Genomic DNA, 24,001 nt, shown 5'->3' on the forward strand with positions numbered 1-24,001 from the left:
TATTGTGTCAAGATACTTAAAGATTTCCCTTTCTTCTGTGTATTTTTATTTAATTTTTTATTGTTACATTTTATCTGCATTGTGCATTTGCAGTGGGGGGCTTGCCACAACTGCTCAGTCTGCCATCTTGAGTAGACGTCTAGTTTGTTTCTTTTTAATAAAAACTTACAAGTAAATCAGTCAATGAAGAATTTATTTGACTTGAGATAGATCTTCAGTTCCTTATCTCTCCATTTTGTGATTATTTACTTTGCAATTAGGGCAACTTCAGCTATAAAACTTTCCAGCTGATTTGCCAGTAATGACAACTGATACACACCTGGTTTGCTTGGTTATTTTTTAAATTATTTGTATTAAAATATTTAGAAAACATATCCTTAAAATGGATTTTTCTTTTGCTGCTTGAACCTAGGCAAACCAACCACAAGTAGCTCAGAAGCATGCCGGTTCTGTGGTTCCAGGAGTGGAACAGAGTTATCTGCTGTTGGCAGCGTTTGTTCTGATGCAGATTGCCAGGTAAGTATATGATTAGACCATCAGGCCATCCCAGTAAGGAATCACATACATTTCACCATGAGACTTTTACTTCATGTAAGTATTATAGGTGAACATTACTCCTGTTTTGTTTTGTTTTTCCCACATGGTTATTACATTAATTCAAGCCTGAGGAGATACTCTTGATAGTCTTCCTTCTCAAGTCCTGCTTTCCCCATTTCCTTCCCAGTCTCCTTGAAAACACTTCCTTGAAAATCACAAATGGACTAGTCCTCACTTAAATGTCTGCTACTGGTGGATCTACCTCACACACCTATATACATACTTCTTAACTCATAATTCATGCATTTATGTTTCATACATGTCCTCTTTTTGAAGATTCCTTGCCTTGGTTCAGAGCCTCATCTTTATTCATAGATAAGTTCAATAGCTTCTTCCTAACTCTTCTTTCTACTCCCAGTCTTTTGTCCAACCAATTAATTCTTCATAGGAGAGTTTCTACCAGACTTACATTTCTTAAAAAAAAAAAAAAAGGTGGGGGGAATATGAACTAGATCCCCATTTAAAAATAATATGTGGCTTCGATTTTTTTTTTCATATTTTGGCATTATATATTTTTATTTTTACAACCAAACTCTCCCTCACTCCCATACCCCCAGTAACCTCTAAGCTGCTTTCTCTTTTTTTTTTTTTTTTAAGATTTCTTTCTTTCTCTTCCCTTTCCCCCTTCCCCTTGTCTACTATCTGTGTCTATTCACTGTGTGTTCTTCTGTGTCCGCTTGCATTCTCGGCAGCACCAGGAATCTGTGTCTCTTTTTGTTGCTGCATCAGCTCTCCATGTATGTGGCGCCACTCGTGGGCAGGCTGTGCTTTTCTCATGCAGGGCAGCTCAATGCGGGGTGCACTCCTTGTGTGGGGGCTCCCCTATGCGGGGGACACCCCTGTGTGGCAGGACACTCCTTGTGCACAGCAGCGCTGTGCATTGGCCAGCTCACTGCGTGGGCCAGGAGGCCCCGGGTTCATCCTCTGGACCTCTCGTATGGTAGGCGGGCGGACACTCTTATCGGTTGAGCCACGTCCACTTCCCATAAGCTGCTTTCTCTGCACATTTACTTTTTCTGGTCATCTCTTTTAAGGAATATACAATATTTGTCCTTCTACCTTGCTTATTTCACTGAGCGGTGTTTTCAAGGTCTTTTCATGTTGCAGCTTGTCTCATAACTTCATTCTTTCTTATGGCCAAATAATATTCCAGTGTGAGTATGTACCACATTTTCTTGATCCATTCATTTATTGATGGGCATTTGGTTTGTTTCCACCTTTTGTGAATAATGCCACTATGAATATTCGTGTACAAGTATGTATTTGAGACCCTGTTTTCACTTTCTGGGAGTATATACCTAGAAGGGGAATTGTTGGGTCATATGGTAATTCTATATTTAACTTTTTGAGGAACCACCATATTATACCATTTTACATTCCCACCTACAATGCACTAATGTTCCAGTTTCTCCATATCCTCTCCAATTCTTATTTCTCCTGTTTGTTTTTTGTTGTTGTTGTTTTAATAATAGCCATCCTTGTGAACGTGAAGTGGTATCTCATTGTGGTTTTGATTTGCATTTCCCTAATGGCTGATGATGTTGAGCACCTTTTCATGTACTTATTGGCCATTTGTGTATGTTCTTTGTAGAAATGTCACCCCTGTTTCTAAAGTAGTATGTTTCCTACGTTAGAAACATTATCAAAGCTGGAAAATCAATCAAATAAGACTCTAAAGCCCAAATAAGGTTCTTTTTTATGTGTTTCTCAACTGCCACAGTCATATGTATTTAGTGCTGACTTATGTGTACTTTAAACAGTTAAAAACTTATGGACTGCATTTCCTTTATCTCTTAAATATTTTATTTACTTGTTTCCCTGCAGTAAGTTTCCAGTATCTGAGAGTTCTTTAGTCCTGAATATATATATGTGTGCTATCCAAATATTTTTGTTTTCCTCAATTTAGGTAACAAGAATTTGGATAGTGAGCTCAGATAGTGAACCATACCTGTATTTTTTTAACTTTAATTCCTAGGAGAGAGTTGGTTGGGATATTATATGTCAGGAATTTTTTGTTTTGTTTTGTTTTGTGGCTATGTATGATAACAAATAAATTGAAATTTTAATTCACTTATCAATATTTCCTTTATGTGGACTCAATTTTTTAAAATTACATTGATATAAAAATAGACCTTTATTAATAATCCTAAATTATAATCAAACAAAGGAAAAAATACCTTTACTTTGTTATTAGCTTTAATATTTATTTCTTGTAGTAAAATTTCTTGGCAAATTAATGTAATAGATAGAATAACCAGTTTGTTTTCCTTTTTTGATGATTGTATACTATTATAACTCATCTGTAATAGGAATATGCCAAGATAGCCTGTTGTAAAACACATCCTTGTGGCCATCCATGTGGAGGTGTTAAAAATGAAGAGCATTGCTTGCCCTGTCTACACGGCTGTGATAAAAATGCCACAACACTGAAACAAGATGCTGATGACATGTGCATGATATGTTTCACTGAAGCACTCTCAGCAGCACCAGCCATTCAGGTAAGTCTCGGTTTCTAAAGTTATATACTTTCAGTTCTTGTGATGCCAAGATATTGAATATTCTTAAAAAAAAAAAATCTTATTTAAATCAGTCGTTTCATCTTCTTTCCAGGATATGCAAAATTAAATAATTTTATATTTCTTCCTAACCCAGGTTGCTTTATATAGGTTGCATTACTGTATAAATGGTAAAAATTGGGAGACCATAGTTAATAATGATCCCATGATAATAGACAAGTGCTGAAGTTTCATTATACTAAATTTCTTGGTTTTTCTCTTACCTACTTTAGTGGCATCTTGCTCCATTATCTTCTGGTCACTCAAGTTTATCCTTACTACATTTGTTTAGATTGTTCCCTTTTTTTTTTTTTTATTTAAGCTGGACTGTAGCCATGTATTCCACCTACAGTGCTGTCGACGAGTTTTGGAAAATAGGTGGCTTGGTCCAAGGATAACATTTGGATTTATATCTTGTCCCATTTGCAAGGTATGGAAAGAATCAGAAATTATCTACTTTCTATTAATTTTCATCTTTTTCATTATAAATAAACTCATATTGGCATCTCTTGATATCCTACCCCATTTACTTTTTGCCACCAATTTCCAACAGTATTCTGCCCTGCCATCCAGTGTTGTCTAAGTATATTATAAGATCTTTTTAAATAGTATATTTGTATCTCAAAACAGTAATTGTCTATTAAATCTGATTAAATTGAATTAAACAAAAGGCAACAGAAAATTTGTTCAGACATCATCATACACTAAAGGACATGCATCACTACTTTCTGAGCCCCCGGAATTAGCCCATGATATGACAATGGTCACTACCAAAAAGAAGAATGATCCCATGGTGATGCAGATGAGACCTGCAATTTAAGAATGAAATCTGAACTGCCAGTGCCTTAGAACAGATTCTTTTATAGCTCAGTTAAAAAAAGGAGAAAAATCTTGGTATTTCGACACATCTCTGCAAAGATACTAGGCAAAGTAGTAAGTCGTTTTGGCAAGCTAATGATGATTATTACCTTTGTTTATGAATGTGATTGACTATGTTCTCTCTATTCTCCACTCCTTTTTGTTCTCATTCTCTCTATTTTCTTGCCTTCAGATTCACAGACAAATGTGTAGAGGGTATAATATGGAAAGACTTAGCACAATCGTTGCTTAGTTAGCCTGAGGAGTAATCAAATCAACCGCAGTATTTTGCTTTCCCTTCTTATATGTGCCACAAAGGAAGATCACATTTATGTATCTGGAAATAGATACCTGAAAATGGTATAGAAAACACTACCTGCTCATTTTTCTGACCTGACATTTTATCCTACCCCAAGAAACCAAAACACATAAGTGCGCACACACTTCGCACAACTTTGTGTGCCTATTTTTAAATGGCATTTTATTTAGAAAACTTTTGTGTCTGGTTATCTGCTAGTACAGTGTTTGACACTTAGATACACAATAAATGTTGAATTAATTCATAAATGATTCTGTTAAAGAATGTTTATTTTTTAATTTCAGAACAAAATAAATCATATAGTATTGAAAGACCTGCTTGATCCAATCAAAGAACTCTATGAGGACGTCAGAAGAAAGGCCTTAATGAGATTGGAATATGAAGGTCTGCATAAGAGTGAAGCTATCACAACTCCTGGTGTGAGGTTTTATAATGACCCAGCTGGTTATGCTATGAATAGATACGCATATTATGTCTGCTACAAATGCAGAAAGGTATGCTTTAAATTATACTGAGATTTATAAGAGATTACCGGTGTGATTAAGAAGTTACGTTGTGTAATGATATCTAACTATTCTTACATCTTGGAAGCTTGGTACAGTGTTTCAAGTTAATTTCTTAACTTGATTTCTTTTTGGTTTTTTTTTTTTAACCTAACTTTTTCCAAAGCATGTAATGTTTTTGTACTTATACAAGCTACTTTCTACCAGTAACAGCCCCCTGATTGTCATATCCCCCTGGTTCTTGAGTAAAGTTCTCTTACTTGACTCTGTTGACCATTCCCTCCTTAAAATTCTTGCTTCCTTGGCTTCCATGACAATACTTTCTGCTGTTATGCTCTTTTCTCTCTGCTCATTCCATCTACTCTCCTTCATTGGTTTCCTTTTTGTTCACCTACCCCTTATGTACTTATTTCCCCAGAACTCCATTCCTTCTAATAATACCTACTTACCTTCCTGTACATCCATGGCTCACCTACCATCTACTGTTAGGACCTTCTAAAATTGGTGAGATTTAAATACATACACCCAACTGATTATCAGACATTTAGATTTTGTATAGATACCTCAAAATCCATGTTTCCATTTTTACAGCCATCCATGTTGACTCTTCAGTCTCTAATATTGATTTTCAAAGGTCTTTCAATTTTGTCTCCAAATCTCTCTTGAGTCATTTTTTCTTTCCATTCCAGCTTCTGCAACCCTAATCATTTTCCGCTTTGGTGATGAAATTAGTACTCTAACTGAGATGCTGGTGGCAAATCCTTAACCTCTCCATTCCATCCCTTACACTTCCACTGCTACTAGTAAATTAATATTTCTAGATTTCAAATATAATTATGTCATTCTTCTGCTTATAACCCTTTAGCTCTACCTACCTCTCCAGTCTCATTTCCCAGTATGCTACCATTTGCACCTCATGCTACAAATACTAAATTACTTGCAGTTCCCCATGTTTGCTCACTCACTGACACCTCTAAGCCATTGCAAATGCTGTTCTCTACACAGAATCCTCTCCTTTACTTCCTACTATGTATTTGACTCACATTGTCACCCACCCATACACATGCTCAGCTTCTTAGCCCAATCTGTCCAGTCATGCTTTAGGATTCAACTCAGGTTTCACCTCTAATACACCCACCACCACCACCACACACACCCACCAGATAATTTTGTTCTCTTCCTTCATCATACTCATTATTCAGCATTATGATTGCTAGTTGCTTATCTCTCTGCCCTACTTGACAATAAATTCCATGAGAACAAAACTTTTTTTTCATTTCTCTATATCCAGTACTAAGTACTTATTTGATACTAAGTTAGTATTTATTGAACTAAAGAACAAATAAATAAGTGAAGTAATAGAATAAATGAAAAGTGCATAATTCGCCTAGTATAACAAAATAAAAATACACATGATGGCTGGAAGGCTAAAAAGACACAAATGATAGGCCAAAAGGCCAAGGGAAGACCAATAGTGAGCATTTGTTAAACTTGTATTACCACAAATAATAAAATATTATTTCTGTGTGTTTTATGTACTCAATATCACAAAAGAATATTATGCTACCACAGGAATCACACTCAAATGTGTAAAAAGCTAGGCAGGGAATATAAAAAAAAAAAATGAAATAGCTGAAATAAGCCATATGTACCAGGACTAATGAATTACTTCTGGGACCAGTTCAGCTGGTAGACTGCCATTTGTACTGTCTGTCAAAGAAGCCTATCTTTTGACCTGTTTTTCTGATTCAGATAAGAGGACTTGTCTTGCTTATTCCCCCTTATGACTATTCTTTATTTTAAGATGGCTGGCCACCAATTATTTATATAGATTTTTTTCTCTTTCCCCTTCCCCTCCCCGCCCATTTGTCTGCTCTCTGTGTCCATTCACTGTGTGTTCTTCTGTGACCACTTCTATCCTTAGCAGCAGCACTGGGTATCTGTGTTTCTTTTTGTTGTGTCATCTTGTTGTGTCAGCTCTCCGTGTGGGCGGCGCCATTCTTGGGTAGGCTGCACTTTCTTTCGCCCTGGGCAGCTCTCCTTCTGGGGTGCACTCCTTGCCCATGGGGCTCCCGTACGTGGGGGACACCCCTGCATGGCAGGGCACTCCTTGCACGCATCAGCACTGCGCATGGGCCAGCTCCACCTGGGTCAAGGAGGCCCAGTGTTTGAACCGCAGTCCTCCCATGTGGGAGACACCCTATCCATTGGACCAAGTCCACTTCCCTTTATAGATTTTTTTACTATTGCACATGATGTACATAAAAACTGTCCCAATTATGTTGGCCTCATTTATTTTGTTCTCAGCAAATACACGTACATTATCTATCATGATCATTTCATTATTCTAGTGTCTGTAAAGGATACTGTTCAGTTCCTGCATATAGTTTAACTTTATGAGCAGGATTCTGAATAGAATTACCAAATATGTCTTTCTTTTTTTGTTTTTTATGTGATCAATAGATGCTTAAAAGTGGCTTTTTAAAAATTCACCGTTAGCTTCTGGGTTACAGTTCTGTACTAATAATTTATTTTAGGCATGTTTTCTTTTACAATACTATAGTTTAGGAATTTCTAAGCATTTTTTAAGAGAAGTAGAAGGGAATTTGCTATTTAATATTTCATAGAAAAATTAGTCAAAAGTTTGTCCTTAAAAAGCATAGTTTCTCTTTACTATTTAATATTTGAAATATTATACATTCTTTTGTTATTTTGCTTTGAGTATATTTGGGCTTCCTACTATAGGCATGAATCTATTCCAGAATTTAAATAGTTTCATTTCTTACCCTAATCTGCTACAGACAGTGGCATGGACATGCACTTGGCATTGCAAGGAAGTGTCTAAAGGACAACAGTATTTTCTCTGACTTCTTGATCTTCCTTCCAAAAGACTCTAATATATCTCCCATGACAGAGTTTTCTTTATTTTTGCTGTAATCTAAATGTATTCTCTCCATAGGCATATTTTGGTGGTGAAGCTCGCTGTGATGCTGAAGCTGGACAAGGGGATGATTATGATCCCAGAGAGCTCATTTGTGGTGCCTGTTCAGATGTGTCCAGGGCTCAGGTGAGCAGAGCATTTTATTAGAAAGGACAATTTTAAGACATTAAACTTTTAAAATAGATTATAGCCAATACAGTGGGATGTTAAACTAGGTTTTTCCCCTATTGTTTTCTTATATTTGTGCAACAGTGTATAATTTTCCAAATTATTTCATATATATTGCTTCTTCCAGATGATATTTCCATGTTTGCCCATTTTATAATTGTGTCTTCCACAAAGCAAGCTGCCACATTCAATAAGTAATGAATTTATTTATTTCATTTTCTTAACCCTGCATTCACACATTCATGTTTTCCCCTCTTCAATGAAAGCTTCAAAATACACCTATGAGATTGGGAGATAAATGAAATAATATTTACATTTGACAGATCAGGAAACATTTACAAAGAAATTAAGTGGTATGCTTAAATCAAATAGGTTATGATGGAGCTGGGATTAGAATCTCAGGCTTTGTTCAGACCTTTTGGATAAAACTACATATTTATTCATTATTTTTTTAATGTATATATATCATCAATTTTGCCATCAGGTTTGGGAGCTAAGTAGTCTCTCAGAATATGAATTGTAAGCTGTGTAGATGAGTGTATTAGGTAAAATTGAAATAGAATCAGTCTAATCTTTTATCTATTTTGTTTTTTGTTTGTTTTTTTGCTACAGATGTGTCCTAAACACGGCACAGACTTTTTGGAATATAAATGTCGCTACTGCTGCTCAGTGGCTGTCTTTTTCTGTTTTGGAACAACACATTTTTGTAATGCTTGTCATGATGATTTTCAGAGAATGACTAGCATTCCTAAAGAAGAGCTACCACACTGTCCTGCAGGTATACTTTTACTGTTGCGATATATTTGGTAACTAGTATTTATTTATTATTGGAACTCTTTGTTTCAAGTGGCAGAAACCTAATTCAAACTAGTCTATAGAATTAAAGGGAATTAATTGATTCTTTTAAGCCTTTGGCTTTTCTGAGTGAAGTAGAAGGCTCTATCATTATCATGAGTGAAAGGTTAGGAGCTATAATGAGAAAGCAGTCAACTAACGATTAGTAAAAGGGCTGTGCTCAGCCCTAAAGGCCCATGTGAAGGTTGATAGCATATATTAATATCAGAATCATTTAGAAGGATTTTGTGACTTTTTTTAAGAAAAAAGTGGGAACCAGCACCATAAAATGGACAAGTGATTTGATCCAGAATGACTGGAAATTAGCAGGGTAGTGAGCATCAGAAAAGGAAGAGAATTAAAGATGCCACTGAGAATACAGGAGAAATGATTGTCCAGGAAGGTCAGTTGGAGAGAAAAAAGGAATATGAAGCCAAAAGGAGCAAAGGGACCTTGTACTCACAGTGACGTGAAATGCCAGGCTTAACAGAAGTGAAGGCAGTGGAAGGAGAGGAAACGTTACCACAGAGGAGAATTTTACGCATGAGGTATATCTGAAATTAACGAAAATACACACAAAATACATACAACACAACAGACAGTATTGTTAAGCTGTGAAGTAGACACGCTCAGGTGTTGCTTATGAAGAGTGCTGATGGTATAACCCTATGGAAAGCAATTTTGCTGTGCCTATCACAATTACAGACACCTCTACCCTTCAGCATTCCCCCCTATGGTACAGCCACACATGTGAGGAAAAGAAAAAGAACAGATACACAAAGTTACTCATTGTAGCGTTGCTTATAATAAAAGATTGCAAATACTGTGTCCATAAAGAGGTCGTTAAATACTGAGTAATGGAAAGCAGACTTGGCCCAGTGGTTAGGGCGTCCATCTACCACATGGGAGGTCTGCGGTTCAAACCCTGGGCCTCCTTGACCCGTGTGGAGCTGGCCATGCGCAGTGCTGATGTGCGCAAGGAGTGCTGTGCCACGCAGGGTGTCATTATGTAGGGGAGCCCCATGCGCAAGGAGTGCGCCCCGTAAGGAGAGCCACCCAGCACGAAAGTGCAGCCTGCCTAAGAATTGCACCGCCCACACGGAGAGCTGACACAAGATGATGCAACAAAAAGAAACACCGATTCCTATGCTGCTGACAACAACAGAAGCAAACAAAGAAGACGACGCACTAAATAGACACAGAGAACAGACAACTGGGATGGGGAGGAAGGAGAGAGAAATAAATGAAATAAATCTTAAAAAAAAAAAAAATACTGAGTAATATGCACTACTGGGAAAAAAATGGGAACCATGTACTAATCTTTACATCCCCGGCACCTAACATATCACTGTTCACACATTAGCACTCAGTAAATATTTGTTGAATAAAAAAGCCCCTCATTTTTTTCCTGGAAAAAAGCTAGGGATCATGTGCCTGCAGTTTGCATGACCTACCACTGATGGTGTGTACCTGTTCTGACATTGAGAGTCTCCTCTCCCTCACCTAATGGTGGGTTAGGTAGGAATATCAATGTGCAGTGTGATTTCGGGTGAGAGGTACTTATCTAATTTGCAATTTATAAAAAGAATAAGTAACTTTTTAACAAATCTCTGGTGCACTCCCATCTTGACCCATCTGGGTCATATGCCTATATTTGCTTGAGGCAGCACTAACTGTTCTTATATCTGTGAACCTAAACCAGCAGTCAACTTCTCTTTCTGAAATAACTTGTCTTCAGTTTGATATTTACCTGCATGTCTTGGTCTTACTCTTATATGGAACTTACTCTTTATGTCTCTAGATCAGGCTTCAGTTCATTGTTATTGTTCAGTAATAGTAATAGCAGCTAACATTTGTTGAGTATATTGTGCCTTTTTATCCCTCATGTTTTCCTTCTTCTCTGTCAGAAAAGTTTTTTTAAATATATAAGATGCAAATTAAATGAGCTCTCATTCCCCATTGATTTGGATAAGCCTGTTCTATCCAATCTCATGATAATTTTCTCTCAAACAATCAGAATTTACATTCATTATATTCAAAACTAGCTTTGGAAAACTGATACATAGTTGCAGTTCCTTCTTCTAGTGTTAAGTAGGAGTTCTGCATTCAAGAATAAGCCTATCCTGCATTCCCTGCACACTAAAGCTCCTTGTTTATAAAGGAGCTAGAAACATTTCTAAATGATATGAAGCATATGACATGAAGCACATAAGTATAACAACTTTCTTTTAAAAAATAAAAAGTACAATTTTTCTATGTCTTATAAGCCTTGTTTATTTGATAATTGCCTGCAAATTTTCATCTTGCATGTTTGAAATTATTTCTTCCAAATTACATTTTATTTACTGTTCATATTTTGAAGTTGATTAATTTTTCATGATTAGTTTTCCCATTAATCTCCCTTCAGATACTTTTTAAATTAATACTAATAATAATTCTCCCCATTTTACCAATGTGTGCTTTTACTTCAGATAAGATAGAAGAGTAGCAGGACTTATATACACTTAAATTTATTTTTACCTTAGAAAAGACATTTATAAAATTCTACATGTTTCTCATCCTTAATAATTTTTGGCTAAACTAACTTGACGGATTTTTTTGATCATTTTTATTCATTGCTCTTTGTTTTAAAATGACATGTCTAAAAAATTCATTCATGAATAGAAAATAAATTATATTGGCTATCTCTAGATATGATAATGAGGGTGAGGGGCCTTATCACTTTCTCTGTTATATATGTCTGTTGTGTTAAATTTTTTATGGTGGACATTTTTACTTTTGTAGCTAGAAGAAAAATAATTTTTAAAATTTTTATATTTAAATTTGTACCTAATTTTATATTTGCATAATTGTCATCATACTATTGCTTTGAATAACTTCTTGGTGATTTATATTTATATGAATTTCTATAGGTTTTTTTTGTTTTTAATCATATTCTTTGCCTCCTTCAAAACTTATACAGGTCCCAAAGGCAAACAGCTAGAAGGAACTGAATGTCCGCTCCATGTTGTTCATCCACCCACTGGGGAAGAGTTTGCTCTAGGTTGTGGAGTGTGCAGAAATGCTCACACTTTTTAGAACACTCAGATTCCATTGTCGACAGAGAAAAAAGTTGCCTTCATCCCCTAAGAGGATGTGGTGAAGTTTAAGCTCTGCTCAGGATAAGGACGGGACCATTTTTACATCCATGAAAATGAAACATTCACAGTGCAAGAAGGATGCCAAATACCATGTACATAATTCTTGCTGTGGAAAATTTTCCCATTATTTGGTTTATTTTCTTTTGAACCAAGACATCAAATCTGTGAGGTGTTTGCATGTAGCCATTACCGTCATTGGCTGTGAAGCATTGGACATTTATAGATAATTGATTTTAAAGAATCGCCATGCCCATGGACTAAGAATGATGCTGGCTTTCAAGCAAAAAATAATAATAATAATCATTGTTTATTGTATACTGCCTTTTTGTACAATTGCATCATGGGTGGGGATAAAAAGAGGAATATTCTGGTTTATTTCCTAGACTGTTATTTAAAAAAATTGTGTTAGGATGGCATATAAATGTTATAAGTATCACACTGTATATAAAGATATCAATGTTTGTCCTGTATAAGAATTACTAAATTACAAATGCAGTTTCATTTAAACTTCTAGGTTAAGTTTGAGCCTGAAATTTTAATGAAGTGCAATACTGAGTGTGCCTCATTATCTTGCAGCTGTAAACATATTGGAATGTACATGTCAATAAAACCACTGTACATTTTTATACAGTGATAAAGTCTACCAATTGTGTAAAGTGTTTCAGAAACAACATATAAACACGTTTAAGGTCTAAAAATATATCCAGTTTTCCTTAGAAATTTACTAAGTACAATCAATTTTTGTAACTGTTAGAAAAAAACAAAAGTAGTAATGAAGTACAATATTGGAATCTTAATTAAATGCTGTGTAGAAAATTATGAATTTACATATTCATAGATGTATGCCAAAAACAAAAATTTAGGGAATTGACCAAACTCCATCTTATTAACAAGAGCTTATGTTATCAATAAAATCACTAGTATTATCTACTCCAGCCTATAGTGTGTTTAGGTAGATTTTTTTTTCAATTAACTCAAAAAATTGCCAAACTGTCGATTTATGATTTATCATAAACCAGAGTACATTTGTTTCATGAGACTGACAAAAGTTTCTATCATTTTTATGCTAAATTCCCACTATTGGAAATATATAAATTTATCCATGTCCATTATTTTAATAACATTTGTTAAGTGCTTGTGAGAAATCTAAAACAGTTTTTGCCTTGAAAGAACTTGATATGTAAAGAAAAGATCAAATCTGAGCACAGATAACTATTTTACAGAATGTTATAATGTTTCCTAAAAATGTTCAAGTCAAATGCTTCAGGATTTAGAAACAGTCATTTTTATTTGTTTTTGTTCAGTTTCTTGTTTTTGGTGGGAAAAGGTAGTTAAGAGGCCATTTGAGCTAACTCTTAAATGTTTCCTAAAAATGTTCAAGTCAAATGCTTCAGGATTTAGAAACAGTCATTTTTATTGGTTTTTGTTCAGTTTTTTGTTTTTGGTGGGAAAAGGTAGTTAAGAGGCCATTTGAGCTAACTCTTAAAAAATAAGTAGCATTTTAAGGGGCAGAGATATGGAGAAAGGTGCATAAGAAAAAAGTAGGCAAGTAGAAAATTCTAAAATGTGATCAGAGAACAGTGAGTAGTCTAATTTTCCTGGTGTTTGGGACCTTGGTGCAAAAGAAATCTAAAGTCCACAAAACCCTGACCTCTGCGTGGTGGAAGCTGTGGGTCCGCAATCACAGGGGCCTACTGAACAAGGAAGGGCTTTGAATCAGTGCTTCACCTGAATCAGAAAAAGTAATGATAAAACTTTTTACAGTCTTTCTAGAGAAGGAGAGTATGCAAACAGCCTTTGTGTTGTATGACAGTGCCTCAGAATTGCAAGTGCTTTTAAATGCCCAGTATGTTCTGAAGCAAGAAGAGTAATTTGTTGTTACTGAAGTATCTTCTAGTGGACCCAAACCAAGCTGAAAGGGTTGCAGGTGGGACTAGTTCAATCTCAACCTCCAGAACACTTTGGATTAAGATTTCTTCAAGAAGTCGTGAAATCTTAAACAGAGAAGGGTCCTGAAGATGTCCATAATTTCACATCCCCTCACATTTTTCCTTCTGACAAAAGACCTGTTGGGCTATTCTAGCCTGTGTTCAGAAGAACTTCCAGACCCTTAGGATAGCACAGGCTTTTATCTCTAGATCATGTCATTTGGTCATGAGGACCTTGAGCTACAAGCTCAGGCTCGGATGACGCTGCTCCTCAAACACCTTCAGTCTCTCAGTAAGTGCTTAAGAAATGTATGCCCCTGCCCACCCCCCATTTTTCAGCTTTCACCTATCAATGATCTAGTTACACGGACAAGCCTGTGGGAGAAAGCTTGTGGGCCCTGGCTCAGAACTGGCTTAAAATGTTTCCCGAAAACACAAAGCTGTGCAGAGATAGAGGCTGTTTCCAGGTGTGCCCAGCAAAACTGGAGGGGAGAATGTGGCAAAGCCATTGTAAACATATTTGACTTAAAACTCGCAAGCCAGGAATGAAACTAACATTGAGAATGCCACACAGATAAGAGATTTTCTGGCACTCGAGAACTGTAAGAAACACCATCTTCAATCCATTAACTTTGCTGGCAAATGATCATCTCAGTTTGTAAAATGAAAGAAAAGAGCTTTCTGCAGCTGCGAGGTGGGTAGGTGCCTGCCATTTTGCAATTATCAGACATTGTCACCACTCATTCCTCAATCCCCTAGAAGTCCTCAGTAAAATAGCTTGGCCCTTAAAAAACTAAAAGTGATAGAAGATGAACTAGGAAACTATCAAGATGGCTTGGCAAGAATGAGCTCTCTTGGGTTCATCTAGTAATAAAAGATAAAAATTTTTAAAACCCTTTAATATATACTCTCAAAAGCATAACTTGTCTTAATTTATGAGAAAGCCATTTTTAACTATATAATCCATAGCATCTCAAAACCATGAAACTTAAAACATTTTATGAATAAATTATGACAGCACAGAAAAGGAATGGCTTTGGCACACATTTGGCTGAGGCATATTGGGCAAAGACCATTCCAACTATGTTGGAAATGAAAGAGAATCATAATAGCAGGTATTAGTGAATCTTCCTGGGTTACATTTTCAGGCCTAAGAGAAGCTATTTTTCTGAAAAGGTTTTCTGACTAGCTGGTTTAGGCCTAAAAATTTCTTATATTCTATCAGTATGGTTACTCAGTAAAACAGATGCAATATGCTTTATTCACTTTTTATTCACAACTGTTTACTAATTTGCTTTTTTCATGATTTTTCAGCCCACTTAGTCTCCTGTAGTCCACCTGCACACAGTCACGTGTGTTTCTGGTGGTGGCTGTATGATGGACCATTGTCTCTCACTTTCCCACAAGCCAGCGGTATTACATAACGAGGGTTGGGACTGAAGGCAGAAGACTGGAGGAGAAGTCCTGACTCTGCCTCTTTTTGGCTGTGTGATCTTGAATTAGCCATTATTCTTTCTTAGTCTCAATTTCTTGGAACTAATAATACCTAATCTCAGTAAACTGAGAAAGTATTTACAAAAGTGCTTTATTCCATAGTAAGGTACTATATAAAAGTGAAGAGTAAAGGAGAGAAGAACATTTAAGTTAAACAATTTGCTCTAGATTCCAGTTGTATTTGGCTAAAAAAAAAAAAACACCTGAGATGTGGATCCAGGTCTTTCTGTCTCCAAGGCCCAAGCTATTTGTACAACATCATGCTATTACCATTACACTACTAACTGGCTGTGTGAAAACAGTAATTTTTGAAATGGTAACTGGGTACCTATAATGTAAGCAAGGTTGCAAAAGTGAGCAAGACACTATTTGCCTAAAGGGGTGTTCAGTTAGGCGGAAGGTGTGGCAGGCAGCCCTGGAGGTGCACTACTGACATCTCCCTACAGGGGAGGCCCTACCCAAGACGTGCTCTTAGCTGACGGCCTCTAGTTGCAGCACCTGGGGATGTGCCACAGTATATGATGCGAAGCCAACTCCAGGCAGCCCTAGGCAATGATGGAGTAGAGCCATGAGTATGTGATGGGGTATCGGGGCCTGGCCATTTCGGCCCAAGGAAGGACACCTCTATGGCAATCTTTGCATCAGAAGTGTTGGGCTGCCTGAGACTGCATAGAGCTGCACCTCAGTCTGAGGCTTTTCCTACCCAGTCTTCCTTCCTTCTCCCTTTTCATAGATGTCAAACCTGCATCACAGCCTGAAGATTCTCCGTGCCTTCTCTAACTCCCTCAGCACTTAATCTTTTACAGGCATTGTCTCCAACAGACTTCTTGCACATCTAACTCCACTTTGGCATCCACTTCCTAAGCAGAAACTGACACAGGATAATACATTTTAAGTGATTTATTTATGGTCACTTCATTTCATAAATGACATTAAAAAATATCAATGTCCAATAAGGGAGCAAACAGTCTTATATAGCTTGTTAAAGCTTGGCCACCAACTCAGCGCTAAGCTACCTTGTTAGCTATGTGACTTTGTAGCTAAGGTGAGAAATATGTTCTGTTTCAGTTTGGCAGGGGTGGGTCATGGACACACCTAGCACATCTCCCAACCCTCACCACCACCACCCCTTTTTCTATTGTGCTCGGATGCTTCAATATGTTTCCATTGGTAGCCTTTCGGCAGTCCCAGGGAGATGTTAGGTCTAATTGAGTGGCCTGACTGTACCTTACACCCAGCCTGACCTGACCTTACACCTAGAAATCAGGGACAAACAGCCCCACCTGCTTCTCAGGGCAGGCACTCTCAGTGCAGGGCCCCCTCCCCCTGGATTGTATAAATCCCCACTCTGGCAGCACAGATTTGTTCCCACATGAAGTGGGGGGTGCAGAACTGCCATCCACCCACCCTGACCCAGGTAGTTGGCCTCTCCAGGAGACCGATCACTGTGGGATTATCTAAGACAGGGAGGTCTTCCCCTGCTCTTTTGGAGCCTTTGTGCTTTGTCAGTAATAAAGCAGTCATCTGCTGAAAGTTCCTTTTGTGCCCAAGCCTGTATTCTCATGACGCACTGTATAGCAACTCACTCCACAAACTTACAATATCCAGTTCCTCACAAAAAGCAAATACAGGTGTTTCAGCCTATTCTGAAAAATGGATATGTTTTGACAAGTGAAAATAGGAAGAGCATTCCAGGCAGAAAGTACAGTGAGAAGTAAAACACTGATGTGTTCCTCAGAAATGTAAATAAACTGTTTTGTTTCATTAATTCATTTAATAAATATTTGAGCACCTGTTCTATCTCTTTTCCTGGCAGTCCACTTTCATGAGGGTGGGTACTGGATTCCCACTTTCTTAGTAACCAGGAATTACACCTAGAAGGTGCTTGATGAATACACTATGAGTTAGTGAGAAAAATGTGCAGTGCCCTGTGCTAGGTGCTAGGGACAAGGCATTCACAGAACACAATACAGAAACATGTAATAAGGACCTAATGTGATTAAGAGCTATAATGAAGATTTTATAATAAGAGATAATATTTATTAAGGGCTTATGGTGGGTAAGCACCATGTTCGTGCATGGCCATGGTAGACAGGACAATGGCCCCAAAATATGCCCGTGTCCTAATTTTCAAGACATGTGACTTTATGACATGGCAAAAGGGATTTTTGGAGATGGAGAGAGGATCCTAGATCAACCAGGTAGGCCCAATGTAATCACAAAAGCCTTCGTAAGGAAGAGGGAAGCAGGAGGATCAGAATCAGAGAAGGAGACGTGACAACAGCAGCACTCAGAGATAGAGATCTGAAAGGGCTACCCTGCTGGCTTTGAAGAGGGAGGAAGGCACCAAGGAAAGCAGACAGCTTCCAGAAGCTGGAAAAGACAAGAAGCAGATTCTCCCCCAGAGCCTCCAAAGAATGCAACTCTGCCAACACCTTGGTGTTAGCCCATTTTGAACTCCTGACCAGCATAACTCTACAACAATAAATTTGTGTTCCTTTAGAGGGCCACTAATTTGTGGTAGTTTTGTACAGCTGTGTGGTAGATTCAATTATGTACCCAGAACAAAACACTTTGTTCTTAATCTTAAAATGTCCCCATGGGTGTGAACCTGTTTGTAAATAGGAACTTTTGAAGATGTCATTTTTAGTTAAGGTGTGGCCCAACTGAATTAGGGTGGGTCTTAATCCATACTACCAGAGGCCTTATTTTAAAAATGCCAGAAGATATAGAAGACTACATAGGAACAAAGAGCCAGAAGTCAGTGGAAATCTGGAAGAACAAATGAAAGGAGAAGACTTTGCCATGTGGCAGGAAGCAGGGATATATCAAAGCCAAGGAACCCCAAGGATTGCCTGCAGCCAGCACCAAAATGCACAGATTCCTGATATCTTGATTTGGGACTTATAACCTCAAAACCATGAGCCAATAAATTTCCAATGTTTAAGCCAACCCATTGCATGATATTTGTCACAAAAGCAGTAAGAGTAAATTAATACACTGGGCTTCATATGCATTATATTCAGCTTCTACTAATCTATGAAGTATTATTTGCCTTTTACAGATGAGACAACTGAATCTCACAGAGGCTGAATAACTTGCCCAAAGTTTTGCAAAGACAGTACCAAAAAAAGGATATGAAATACCTCATTAATAATTATATTGACTAGGTATTGAAATGATATTATTTTGGAAATACTGGGTTAAATAAAATACATTATAAAAATTAATTTCACCTGTTTACTTTTTTTCACATGGCTTAAACAGAGTTTTAATTTATGTATGTGGCTTGCACATATTTCTAATGAACAGTGCTGGCCTAGAATCTCATTCTTAGCAGTCTGGATTTTATCATCCATCATTGGATTTTTTTAAGCAAAGGACATGCCCAGATATGTATATTAGGAAGATAATGCATGAGACAGGTCAGAAGGTGACTTAAATGGGAGAGACACCATCTTTCTAGAACACCTGTTGGGAAGTTCTGATGGTGGTTTAGGGAAGAGTTGATAGGGTTCATTTTCAGAATTGGAAAACACAGGTCTTGCCTTTAATGAGTTTCAAATCTAATCACAGATAGGATTAACATACAAAGAGATACCTTACAATTAAAATGGTTTGGTTAGGGAGTGTACCCGTGGTTCAGCAGTTGAGCACCTGTTTCCCATGTATGAGGACCTGGGTTCAATCCCTGGTATCTCCTTAAAATTTTTAAAATAAATAAAATATTAAAAATAAAATGGTTTAGTTAGACTAATTTGCCACATTGGGAAATGCAGCTGAAGTACCTCAAAGGACAGAGGCAGGGTTGCTCTCACAATACACTGTGGAGGAGACCTGACTCAAATCTACACAGAAGGGAGATATGTGCCAAGGAACATTTCTGTACGAATTCATTAAACTTTGTACTTCTTCCCACATTAGTTATTTTTATCGCCTCTTTCAAGGTAGTATTTAGCAAGAAAACTCTTAAAATGAAGAAAGATATGGTCCTAGACACTTGACTATGCCTGAGAGGGAAAGGAGAAATAGCAGCAGACAGAGACAAATTTTTTGAGGAATAGGATAAAGAATAGATTACTCTCAGCAGACATTTATGTCAAGAAGCAGTTGAAATGGATCAACCTCATGATAAAATTGTGAGCAAAAGGAAAAAGTCAGACACAAAAGGATGCATACTATATGGATCCATTTATATAAAGTTACAAAAATAAGCACAAACTCATCTATGGTGATAGAATTCAGAATAGTGGTTACCTTTGAGGGGAAAGTTGACTGGGAAGATTCATGAGGGAGCAGTTTGTGGTGCTGAAGCTGGAGATCGCCTTGCCTTTTACTAAGAAGACATGTGCACATGGGCATCCAAAGACTCAAAATAACTTGGAGCCTAATCACAGTAACCATGTTTTACTTTCCTAGATGGAGAAAGCAAATACCATGAAATGGTTTGTCTTGAACAATGGAACTTATGAACCTACAGTTTTGAGGTCAAGAAAATGTCCAAATATCTAGCTTTGGCAATGCTTTCTTCCTGAAGACCAGCTGCTGATGATTCTTGGCTCCACTGCCACATGGCAAGTCACATGGCCACATCTACTGGTCTCTCCCTTCCCTTCCTGTTTTCACTGATTTCAGCTTCTTGCTCCATGGCTTTTGCTCTCCATGTATTGATTTAGCTTATAAAGGACCTCAGCAATGGATTAAGTCCCATTCTGAATGAGGTGGGTCACACTTTAACTGAAGTAGCCTCATCAAAAGACCACTTACAATGGGTTTACAGCCACAGGAATGGATTAGATTTAAGAACATGTTTTTCTGGGGAACATACAGCTTCAAACCACCACATCATTCATCTGACATTGTGGAATGATATGAGATACATTTAAAAAACAAACAAATAACCAGGGTTTTGCTCTTCTCTACTCAATTCTAACCAACATGGATGGAGTTGATTGGCAAAGTAGACATGACAAGAGCTTAATTCCCTTAAACTTGCAAATTATACAGGAAAAAATGCAATGTATTTAGAAAGGTGAACAGCCTAATATCATTTGTTCTAAAAGGCAAAGTTAAGGTCATGGGTGAAAATAACAAAGAAATACATATTAGATACACATTCAAATGAATATTCTAATAAACCCCTCTGTTTTACAGCGAAACAAATACCTTTGGAAGGTAGTTAGCCCATCACTGGACTATTCAAATAGAGGCTGGGCAGGTGGACATCTCTCAGGGATAATGGCTTACAGTGATGGAATGAATGAGAAAACATTCTCTCCTGGTGGTAAAGGAATAGCGAGGGTAATTTGGAATCTAACAGAAAATTTTCTATATGCAAGCCTAAAAGAGCATTACTGAGCTAAGTTTATGTCTGTTAAAATACATAACATGCTCAGAAAAAAAAATCTATAGTGTCTTAGTACTTGACAAGGTTACTGCTTTTCAAGGGACAAAGCCCAAGTCCTGGTAAGAAGATTTTGTGCATATGTTAGTACTCTCCTTGGTGAGTTTTCTCACTGCTGAGGTCAACAAGGGAGGAAAATCACAGCTTTTGCTGCTGAGAAGGCCTGGAATTGAAGCAGCCACCTCTGTAGTCACTCATAGAGTTAGAGCCAATGGTAATAACCGCAATGATGGTAGCTAATTTTTACTTGGCATTTACTTGTAAGTACCTAGGTCTGACCTCTGTGCTTTACATATATTAACTGATTCTCCAGATAACTCTCAATTATCATGGTAATCCTATAGATAAGTATTATTATTACTGTTCCCATTTTACAGACCAGGAAACTGAAGCACAACAAAATTAAGCAATTTGTTAAAGTTTCATGTCCAGGACACATTATTCATATCTGGAATTATTTCATATCCAGAACAATTATTGAATCTAAGTCATCAATCACATGTGAAGAAGACCCTCATCTTCCTCACAATCTGGAGAAATTTTGACTGAGCAGTGGAGCCTTGAGGCTCTTAAGCTGGTGTGAGCAGAGAAGAAGATGAGGAGAAGGGACTTCCTCCCACTGTGGGAAAGATATGCTAGGCTAGAGGACTTGAAAGAAGAGAGCTTCAAAGAAAGGAGAGGAATGACTAAAGGAAAAAAAGAGGTAAGAGACCGGGAACATTCCATGTGGGGCAACTTCCTCTTAAAACCCTAAGTCTATAAAGTCCGTTCATGAATGAGTCAAAGGAATGACTAAGATGGAGTTAAAGCCTCTGTTCCTCCCTAACCTAACTGCTCTTTAGAGCTTTACCTGCCCCTCAGGAAAAAAATTTTATCTCTTTATCATAGTAAGGCCTGTGATTGACCTGTCAATTTTAGAAGGCAGGGAATCCTTCAAAAAGGGGAGTGATCACATCCAGTCATCTTCCTGGGGCTTCATCCAAGATGGGCCTATCCCTTGCCCCCTACATTACTAGGCAGAATCACCCCTGATTAATGACAGCCATACATCACCACGCCACACCCCACCCCCAAGCCCAGACACAAGACACACAGTAAAACCAAATTCTCTGATTGTCTTTCAATTGAAAAGGAACACCATTTTTTGGCCAAACAATGAGCCTTTCCAGATCCAGGTTATACTGGTTAGGAGTTTTGGTTGCAAGCAAAACTTTCCTGCGCCTTCTGAATTTCCTCTAAATTTTGTTAAAAATCTGTAACAGTTTCTTCTTTAATTACTCTCCATCTGACTTTTTTCATATGCAATTAAAATAAACCAGTGGGTGCTTTCAGCCTTCTGCTTGGAAATTTCCTTAGCCAGATACAGAAATTCATTAAACTCATTTTTCTATTTTCCATGTTACCATAGGCAACAGTTTCACTAAACTTAACCATCAGTATAGAAAAGATATAGTTTTTTATTCAAGTTAAATACTTGGCTTTTGTTATTATTTTACTTGCTCTGAATAACTATATTTAAGACTGCATTGCATTCTAAGTGTTGATATGTTTTTCACAGATTCTGAAATAATAGCATTTTCTTTATCATACAAGAAGAATTTTTCTTAGTTTCTGTTATGATTTTCTTTTAAACCCATGTATTATTTTAATGTCATTTAGTTTCCAAACAAAAGGCATTTTTATTTCTCTTGTTGTTATTCATTTTTAACTTTTCTGCGTCTTGCTTCCCAAACATATTCTGTATGATGCCGAATCTTTGGAATTTTTTTAGGTTTCCTTTGTGGCCTACTATATGGTCTATTTTCTAAAGCGTTTCGTTTCTCTATAATGACTGTTCTTGCAGTATAAATTTCTATTTATTAAAGAGCTTATAATTATTAATTGTATTGTTCAGATCTACTGTGACTCTGCTTGTATTTTGCTGCTTATCCATCAGTTTCTGAAGGGGGCATGAGTTAAAATCTTCAATTACAACATTGATTTTTCTCTTCCTAAAGTTCTGTCATGTGTTGCTTTGTGTGGTTTGTGCATTGTGAAGTATATATATGTTCATGTTGATGCCATCTTCTTGCTTTGTTCCTTTTATTAGTACTTTTATTAATGTATCTTTTCTTTTATGAAATTATTTGGATTGAATTCCATTTCTTTAGATATTAAAATTGTTAGCTGCAGCTTTCTATTGCTTCATTCATGTACAATAATATATATATGTATCACATAATTATATATAGTTTTCAATCATATGCACATATATAGAGCTATATGGATGTGGATATTTTATAAAATATTCAAATTGAAGGTTTCTGTTTTAATTGGTGAATTCAGTGCATATAAATTAATTTTAATTACTGTTTATCAGAATTTATTTCTGCCATCTTATTACATATTTTTCACTTATACTTTTTGTGTGTGTATATGTGTTTTTATTTTCATCTAAGATTTACATAGGTCCAGTTTCCTCTGCTAATTTAAAAGTTATTCATTCTGCTTCTGGAAAAGCTGTATGAGGATCTTGGTAAATCCTCTCACCAGAGAAACAACTAAGCACAACACATGTTTAATGGGAGTTCCAGAAGGAGTTGCAAGGGAGAAAGAGATAGAAATAATATTCAAAGTAATAATGTCTGAAAATTTCCCCCATAAAGCTGAAAAACATTAATCTAAATTTTTTTAAAGTTTAAGAAATTCAAGGATGGATGATAACACAAAGAGATCCACACCCAGACACGTTTTAATCAAAATATCAAAAACCAAAGATAAAATCTTGATAGCTAAGAGAAAAGCAACTTATTACATTCACAGGGAAGCCACGATAAGTGTAACAACTGTGGGTTCCTCCATACTCTGTTCCAAATGAAGTCAACCTGTTCAGGCAGGGTGTAGGAGCTGCCAGTCCTCTTGGCTTTATACCCTTCTTGGGCAGAATGCTACACTATGGAGTAGTAACTGGGAAGGGACAGAGACTTTTAACCTTTTACCAGCTGCTCCAACCAGAACCTCCCTAGAGGAGACTGAGGAAAGGGAATTGGGAATGGATATTGCTGCCTTCACTGCCATCCATGACCACTCTGAATAGAACTTCTGCAACAGGTAACTGGGTGGATTGGAAGCTGATGATCTTCGCCAGCTGCCAAGCCTGTCTGGAAATAGTTTTTCCAAAACATGAAGCTGGAGGGAGTGGAAGTGCAGTCTCCTGATATTCAGCAGAATTTGTTGAATAGATGGTTCTCCATTTGTTGTGCTGGAGTGTGTTGACATCT

The 24,001-nt window shown here is 37.0% G+C and overlaps 1 protein-coding gene across 30 annotated transcripts in view; it reads left to right on the forward strand.

Annotated features, from left to right (window-relative positions):
- MYCBP2 (MYC binding protein 2) overlaps nucleotides 1-12,558 on the forward strand; it is a 263,861-nt gene extending 251,303 nt beyond the window's left edge. For all 30 annotated transcript variants that reach the window (XM_058276528.1, XM_058276529.2, XM_058276532.2 and 27 more), the window contains 7 exons: nucleotides 413-516; nucleotides 2,907-3,095; nucleotides 3,475-3,582; nucleotides 4,614-4,823; nucleotides 7,792-7,899; nucleotides 8,554-8,719; nucleotides 11,738-12,558. In XM_058276528.1, the coding sequence (XP_058132511.1) occupies nucleotides 413-516; nucleotides 2,907-3,095; nucleotides 3,475-3,582; nucleotides 4,614-4,823; nucleotides 7,792-7,899; nucleotides 8,554-8,719; nucleotides 11,738-11,853 (1,001 nt within the window). In that variant the 3' untranslated portion in view covers nucleotides 11,854-12,558. The remainder of the gene's footprint in view (nucleotides 1-412; nucleotides 517-2,906; nucleotides 3,096-3,474; nucleotides 3,583-4,613; nucleotides 4,824-7,791; nucleotides 7,900-8,553; nucleotides 8,720-11,737) is intronic.
- The last annotated feature ends 11,443 nt before the right edge of the window (nucleotides 12,559-24,001 follow it).

The sequence above is a fragment of the Dasypus novemcinctus genome, chromosome 15 (assembly GCF_030445035.2).
Source record: "Dasypus novemcinctus isolate mDasNov1 chromosome 15, mDasNov1.1.hap2, whole genome shotgun sequence".
Classification (NCBI taxonomy): Eukaryota; Metazoa; Chordata; class Mammalia; order Cingulata; family Dasypodidae; genus Dasypus; species Dasypus novemcinctus.